Here is a 7225-nt window from a genome sequence, read left to right as displayed (position 1 = left end):
TACAATTAAAATAGTGAAAAAACAAAACTTATGTAAATCCTTTTCAAAATTTCTGAAAAATTGAGGAGTAGGAAACATTTCCTAACCCAGCCTATGGGGGGTCAACTTCTATGATACCAATGTCACTCAAAAATGCTGCAAGGAAAGAAAACTGCAGATCACTATCCCTTAGGAATATTGATTCAGACAGCTTCAATAAAATACTAGTGGGCAGAGGCTATAGCTCAGTGGTAGAGCACCTGCCTAGCAAGCACCAGACACACTCAACACCTTAGCAAATTAATTTGTTCCTTTGTGCACTACTAGGGACATGCTAGGAAAGTGCTCTGTCACTGAATCACATTCCCAGCTGCCTAGCAAACTGATTTTAACTATGTACCACAAAAGTATATGCTACGACAAAGTGGGATTAATTCCTGGGATTTATTCCGCGTGAAAATTCATCATGGTAAACACACATGAACAGGCCGAAAGAAAAAAATCCACATGATTATCTCAATGGGAAAAAATATCTGACAAGATTCCAAAAAGATTCATGATAAGAATATTCATCAAGCCAGACACGGTGGTGCATACCTATAACCTCATTTACTCAAGAGGCTGAAAGAGTGCTGGGGATGTGGCTCAGTGGCTAAGTGCCCCTGGGTTCAATCCCTGGTACAAAAGGGAGATTTTAAAAAAAAGGGGGGGGGTAGGAAAAATGATTCAGCAAAGTAGCAGGATAAAAAGAAGCAGGGGACGAGGGTTGGCTTCAGACACGTGGCTGAGGACCCAACAGAGCCAGGGGCATCTCAGAACAAAGTGGCAGTGACAAGAGTGATTTATTGAACATCAGAGCCCCGTCTGGGGGCAGGGTTGGGGTCTGCACCTCCTCTAGCGGGGCTCAGCACACAGTTGGTAGGGGGATGGGGTCACTATGGTACCAAACACGCCATAGTCACTGGGCCGGGCTTGTCCAGGGGGCACCGAGAAGCTAAAGCGCTGCAGGAGGCAGGTGAAGAAGAGGAAGAGCTCCATGCGGGCCAGGGGCTCCCCGAGGCACACACGGCGGCCTGTGAGGGGGACTCAGGCTCAGTCAGCCTGTCCCTGGCCTCCACCCCTCCAAGGAGCCCTGGGGAGGGACAGGGAGGCCCCAAGGCACCTGCTGAGAAAGGCATGAAGGCCTCCCGCTTCACAAAGTGGCCCTGGGCATCCAGGAAGTGTCCAGGGTGAAAGCGGAGGGGCTTCTCCCAGACGGTCTCATCCTTCAGCACAGACGACAGGTTGGTGATGAGCATCGTCCCCTGGAGGAGATGTCTGCCATGAGCAGGGCCTAGGATGGGGGACATAAGGACCCCTCCACAGAACCAGGCTGGGCAGACTCTAGTTGGTCCACACTGAACCCTTGGAAGTAACCCTCAGAGCCAGAGATTCTCAACATCCTTGTGGACATGATGGCAGGGCCAGGTGACAAGGGCCCTGTTGACACCCATACTAACCTCTGTCCCCGAGCACTGTGCTGAGGGCCATTGCCACGTAGGAATGATGCATCGAAATTTCCTTGCCAGTGTACCCCATGTTAAATGGACTTGCCTTGGAAATTTACTGTGACATTGCATGTGTGTTTGAGAAAGGTGACCCTGCTCAAGGACGAGGGTGGATCCAGGTTTAGGGTGTATCCTGCAGGTTTTAGGAAGTATCCCGGTTTAGGATAATTTGGGTTTAAGGCGTTCCCAGTTTAAGACAATCTGGGTTTAAGGCAGTTCCAGGTTGAAGGTTATTGCTGCTGGGATTAGGGCATTCCTGCTGCCTGAGTTCCCGTTGAGTTCTCATGGAATGGAGAAAGTTTTTGGGACGTGAATTGTGCGGGCAGAACTGGGATTCCCCCAGAACGTGTTTGTACAGGGCCGGTGTGAGTTTGGGAATAAAGGATTGCTGTTTGAATCTACTAAGTGTGAGTGGCTCGTGATCTTGTGCCCAGCCAAGACTGCGGAAGCACTGCAGTTGCTACAACAATCTGAGGCAAGTTTTAATCTACTTCCCCCAACAACCTGGGCTCTGTGGTTCTGCGCTGGCCTGGCGATTTCTCTGCTTCCCAGACCACTCAGGCTGGGCCAGGTGGTGCCAGGGGAACTGGGAATCAGGGGAACTAGATGCCAGTCCTCCTTCCCCTGGCAGTGTCCATGCTGGGCCACTAGCTTATTGGTCACTCAGAGCTTGGGAGGAGGGCCCCAGGCCTACCTTGGGGATGAAGAAGCCCTGCAACTCAATGTCACGGGTTGTCAAGTGGGGCACACCTAGAGGGACAAGGTCTCCAAAACGCTGCACCTCGTGAATCACAGCCATGGTGAAGGGCATGCGGTCCTGGTCCCCCATCTCTGGCTGCCGCACCTGCCCTATCACTTCATCAATCTCCTGTTGGACGCGGCCTGGACACAGAAGCAACCCCCCAGTATGTCAGCACCCAGGGGCCTGCACCCTGACCCTCTCCCATCTCAGGGCTGTGTCCAGCTTAGCAGGATATCAGGCTTATTGGGGACTGGGTCAGCTTATGCTTGCAGACACAGGTGTCCCACTTAAGATGAGGGGACCTTTTGTCTCCAAGCTCTCCCTCCCCATCCCAGCTCACGCTGCACGTCCGGGTGAAGGATCATGAGCAGGAGGGACCAGGCCAGCGTGGTAGAGGTGGTCACCATCCCTGCGGTGAACAGGTCAAGCACCACGATGCGCAGGTTCTCATCATTGAAGCTGCTCTCAGGGTTCCCCTTGGCCTGTGCAGAGGCAGACACAGTGGGCTCAGGAGCAGAGGAAGAAAGTCACCAAATGACCTCCCAGTCTATACCCATCAGACCAGGTATTGGGTGACGGGGCCCCATATTGCCCATTCTCGGGCCTAACAGGACCCTCAGCCCACGTCCCCTAGCCCGTCTCAGGCAGCCCCACCTCACCTTCTCCACCTCCACCAGGAAGGCATCAGTCAGGTCTCGCGGTGGCTGGGCTGGGTCCCAGGTCATCCTGTGCTCCTCCAACAGCTCATCCACCATGGCCATGAAGGCCTTCTGCGCAGGGAAGACCCTGCCAGGCAGCCCTGGGATGCGCAGGAGCACTGGGACCACATTCAGCACCTGTGACAGCCACAGAGGGGACCTGGGTCCTTCCTGTGCTCCTCACTCTCCTCGACCACACTCAGGCCCCAGCCTACTCCAGGGTGGACCCAAGCTCTCTGCTGGCCTGGGCTGCCGAAGGAGCAGCCCACCATGGGAATCTCGAGCTTGTGTGTCAGCTGGACAGCGGGCACGGGCTCATTTTCCTCTCCTGGAGCCCTCTGACCCTGGCCCACCTGTCCTGCTACTGTTGGAGATGTGCTCACCTCCGGGCCTTCCCTCTTACAGTGTCCTCTCCAGGATGCCCTCTCCCATCGCCCCTGCATGCTAACCCTGCTGGGAGTCTTGGTTGCACAGAACTGGCCCTGGATAGTCCCCTGAACTCCTCACCATGGGCAACAAGCCGGAATCCTCCTTCAGTGTGTCCTCCAGAAGGTTCAGCATCTTGGCCAAGCGCTGGTCATCATACTCGAAGCGGCGGGCATAGATGAGGGAGGAGATCACGTTGCACACTGCTCTCTTCAGCAGGGACATGGGGCTAAAGGGGCTTCCTGGGAGGGGGGCAGGCCAGTCAGAGTGTGGCCCCTGCCTCCCAGGCCTGGCCATCTCATCCCTGCTGTGTCCCTCAGCCCATCACCTACCGGCCTTGTTGGCAAAGGCTGTACAGAGGCAGCTGGCCTCCTCGGTCATCCACCGCTCCAGAGACTTCTTGCCCAGGCCAAAGTTGCGCATGGTGGACACGGAGAAGCGCCGCTGCTCGCGCCAGGCAGGCCCATATCTTGCCAGGATCACCCCTTAGAATGGAAGGGACAGCTTCTAAGCCCGAACCTGTCCATACCCTTCTCCTTCCATGATGTCATAGGATCCCTCTTGTACTCAGTTGGGACATATGAATCTCGGGCTTTTCTCCACCCAGGCCCGTGTTTCCACCCCTGAGTGGACACATGGGCCTGGGTAGAGTGAAGTCACTCATCCCTATTTCCAGGTATCAGCCGCCCACACCCATCCATCCCCCAGTTTTCCATATCTGCGGCTGCTGAAATTTGCCTTGAGACCGTGGTCCTAAGCCCAGGTGGTCATAGATGGACATCCACGGGCGGTCGGAGGTGTACTCGCTGTGGTTCACCAGCGCCTCCCGCACAGCGGCCAGCCCATTGAGCACAATGACAGGCTTCCAGGCCAGCTGCAGGCTGAACACGTCACCAAAGCGGAACCGCATCTGTGGGCAAAAGGGCCACGTATTTGTCCAGCTGAACTCCCTGCTGGGCTGGAGACCTTCCCCTCACCACAAAAGACCCAGGGACTCTGCAGTGTCCCAACTCTGGGAAGAGACCTGGTATTGACATGTGGGAACTTGAGGCTGGGAGTCACACCCTGTAAATTGGACTAACTCAGTTTGGATCCAACTTTCTGGAAGCAGCAACAAGGATCTTGCCAATCAGGATATTGTCAGTGGCGATCACTAGCGGCCCACTGTACAGAGCAGGAGACAGGATCACAGAGGGGAGCAGTGAGGCACAAGCCCCACATCACAGAAAAGTTGAAGTGGTCTCTGTCGACCTGAGTCCACCTCCAGTTCCTGACTGACAGGCTCTCAGGACCCTGGCCCCTCCCCCATCCCCAAGACCTTTCCTTCTGATGGAATCACAAGGGACTGGGGCCTACACAATTTATACCTGCCCACCTGGATCCCAAACCCACTACCAAGTCCAGTCCCACCTCCTGGCCTTTGTCCTCTCACACCTTTGCCCTTGGAAAGTTGGAAGTGTCCTCAGGCTCTGCCGTGCCCTCTCCCAGGACACCTCTCAGCCTGCTTCCTTTTACTGCACAACTCCTGGTCCACCTTGGCTTCACCCACCACCCATCTCTTTTTGTCCTGGGTTCCCTCCACTGTAATCCACCAGACTCTCCCTGACCCTGGGTGTTGGAGGGTACTGGGGATTAATCCCAGGGGCACTTAACCACTGAGTTACATTCTCAGCCCTTTCTATTGTTTATTTTGATGTAAGCTCTGACTACATTGCTCAGTCTACCTTGAACTTGCAATCCTCCTGCCTCAGCTACCTGAGATGCTGGGATCACAGGTGTGCACCACCAAACCTGGCTCCTTTACCTTTTGGAAGGAGCTGGGCATGTTCTGGAAGTCAATCTGCAGCAGGTTGCCCAGCCCAGGCAGTGGCAGGGGGCCTGGCGGGTAGCGTGCAGCCCAGCGTTGGCGCCGGTGTATCAGGTCCACCAGGAGCAGGAAGACGGCCACGGCCACACTCAGGGCCCACAGTGTGTCCCCGGTGAGCAGCCCCATGGCTGCCGTGCTGTCCACAAGCTCCTCTGGTACACCCGGCTCTCCTGGGCACTCCAGGTACCTGGGGCCAGGGAGGACAGTCTTGTTACACCCTGGGCACTTGACTGTCTGGGCCCTTCCCTTATAAAGGAGCTGAGGCTGCCCTTCGCCCTCTGCCTGGAGCCAACACACTCTGTTGACTGTGCAGGCAGAGGGTGCAGGGAGGGGCCAGGGCAGGGGCAGCCTCCCAGGTCCTTGGCCCTTCTGCCCTCTCTAGGTGACACCCAGGGGAGGGCATGGAGACAAGGAATCACCCCCATCCCTGCACCTTACCCTCTGAAGAGGCCCAGGCTCATCACAGCACCAAGGTGTGCCTTGGGCTGCCCTCCACTCCTCACAGGGCCCCCTCCCTGACGTGGCCACGCTGCCCCTGAGCGCTGCCCCTCCTTCCTTGCCTCCCCTCCCTCTCCTCAGTGCCATCCACTCACACTTGCCATGCACACCAGCCTGGGTCCTCCATGTGTGGTGGCATACGAGGGTCTACAATCGGGGTCTCATCCTTTCTGCTGCCCCCATTGTGGTCTGGATGAGAGGTGTCCCCCAGAAGCTCACACGTGAGACAATGCAAGAAGGTTCTGAGTCTTAACCCAATCAGTGAATTATTCCCCTGATATGGATTAATAGACTGGTAATGAAGAGGCAGAGTGTGGCTGGAGGAGGTGGGAATCGGGGCGTGGCTCTGGGGTGTACAGTTGTATCTGGGGAGTGGAGACCTCCTTCTCTGCTTCTGGATCACCATGAGCTGCTTCCCTCAGTCCCAGTCTCCCGCCATGATGCTCAGCCTCACCTCCAGCCTGAGAAATGCAGCTGGCCTTCTGGGGACTAATACCTCTGAAACCATGAGCCCTCAAATAAACCTTTTCCTCTACAGTCGTTCTACTTTTAGTCACAGCAGCGAAACAGCTGACTGAAACACCCCTGCCCCATTGCCCACGGCTGATGGCTGCCCCTAGGGCAGGCTGCTTCCGCAAGGCCCATTCCCTCTCAGGCCAACCTGGCTTCAGAGGACGGCACCTTGGGTTGGACCTGAGGCAAGGACCTTCCTCTAGATCCAGCCTGGCCTGAGAGGAACCTCCTCCCTGCACAGGGCCCCGGTCACCAGGAGTAATCAGAGACCAGGGAAGGAGCCCGATCATGCCTTCTAGGGACAGAGAGGCTCAGGGAGGTGGCTGCCCCATTGGCTCTCATCAGGGAACTTCTGGCACCTGATTGTGGGAAGCCATTCTAACACGTGATTGGGTGACTCCCGTTAAGGGCCTGAGGCGCTCTGGCTGTGTTGAAGTTTTCCCGGCCCTTTCCTGATGAGAGAGCCCATCCGTGTGGGGGTGTGCCTGACCACTGACCCCGGGGGCCCAATCACTGACCCTGACCTTGGAGTGCGGCCCCCCCTCAACCTTCATTGGATGGAATTCTCCCCTGAATCTCTTGTTCCCCAATAAAAGGCTAGTCCCCGGCTTATTCACTCTCTCTCTCCTGCTAGCCCTGAGTAATCCTTGCTGCCCTGCTGGGCGGTTAGAGGTGGGAACCAGAGAGGGGAGCCGTCTCGGGCCTAGCAATAGAAATAAGGTAACTGAGTCTGTGTGTTTTATTTCGATCTCTTCTAACTAACTTTATGCCTAGAACCTCATTAATGAAACCACTGCGCAGGCCGCGTGGTAGACCTGATGACTGAGGCCTGGTGTTAATCCTAACATAGGTCTTCCAGCCTTCCCTGATTTGTCCAAGATTTGTGGTTTCACCTATGAAGTTTGGTCAGCGAGGTGATGGCGCTGGCTGAGCAGTTGGCCTCTAGTGTGGGCCT

The 7225-nt window shown here is 55.8% G+C and overlaps 1 protein-coding gene across 1 annotated transcript in view; it reads right to left on the bottom strand.

The window, feature by feature from the left end:
- Positions 1 to 395: 395 nt before the first annotated feature.
- Positions 396 to 7225, bottom strand: part of LOC144255135 (cytochrome P450 2D4-like) — an 87842-nt gene continuing 81012 nt past the window's right edge. The window contains exons 2-10 of the mRNA XM_077799214.1: positions 5197 to 5446; positions 4131 to 4302; positions 3725 to 3877; positions 3474 to 3634; positions 2928 to 3104; positions 2609 to 2750; positions 2221 to 2408; positions 1142 to 1283; positions 396 to 1052 (exon numbers count right to left, since the gene is read on the bottom strand). Of these exons, the coding sequence (XP_077655340.1) occupies positions 874 to 1052; positions 1142 to 1283; positions 2221 to 2408; positions 2609 to 2750; positions 2928 to 3104; positions 3474 to 3634; positions 3725 to 3877; positions 4131 to 4302; positions 5197 to 5385 (1503 nt within the window). The 5' untranslated portion in view covers positions 5386 to 5446 and the 3' untranslated portion in view covers positions 396 to 873. The remainder of the gene's footprint in view (positions 1053 to 1141; positions 1284 to 2220; positions 2409 to 2608; positions 2751 to 2927; positions 3105 to 3473; positions 3635 to 3724; positions 3878 to 4130; positions 4303 to 5196; positions 5447 to 7225) is intronic.

This window comes from Urocitellus parryii, chromosome 5 (assembly GCF_045843805.1).
Source record: "Urocitellus parryii isolate mUroPar1 chromosome 5, mUroPar1.hap1, whole genome shotgun sequence".
NCBI classification, from domain to species: Eukaryota; Metazoa; Chordata; class Mammalia; order Rodentia; family Sciuridae; genus Urocitellus; species Urocitellus parryii.
This window is presented reverse-complemented; position numbering and strand designations above follow the sequence as displayed.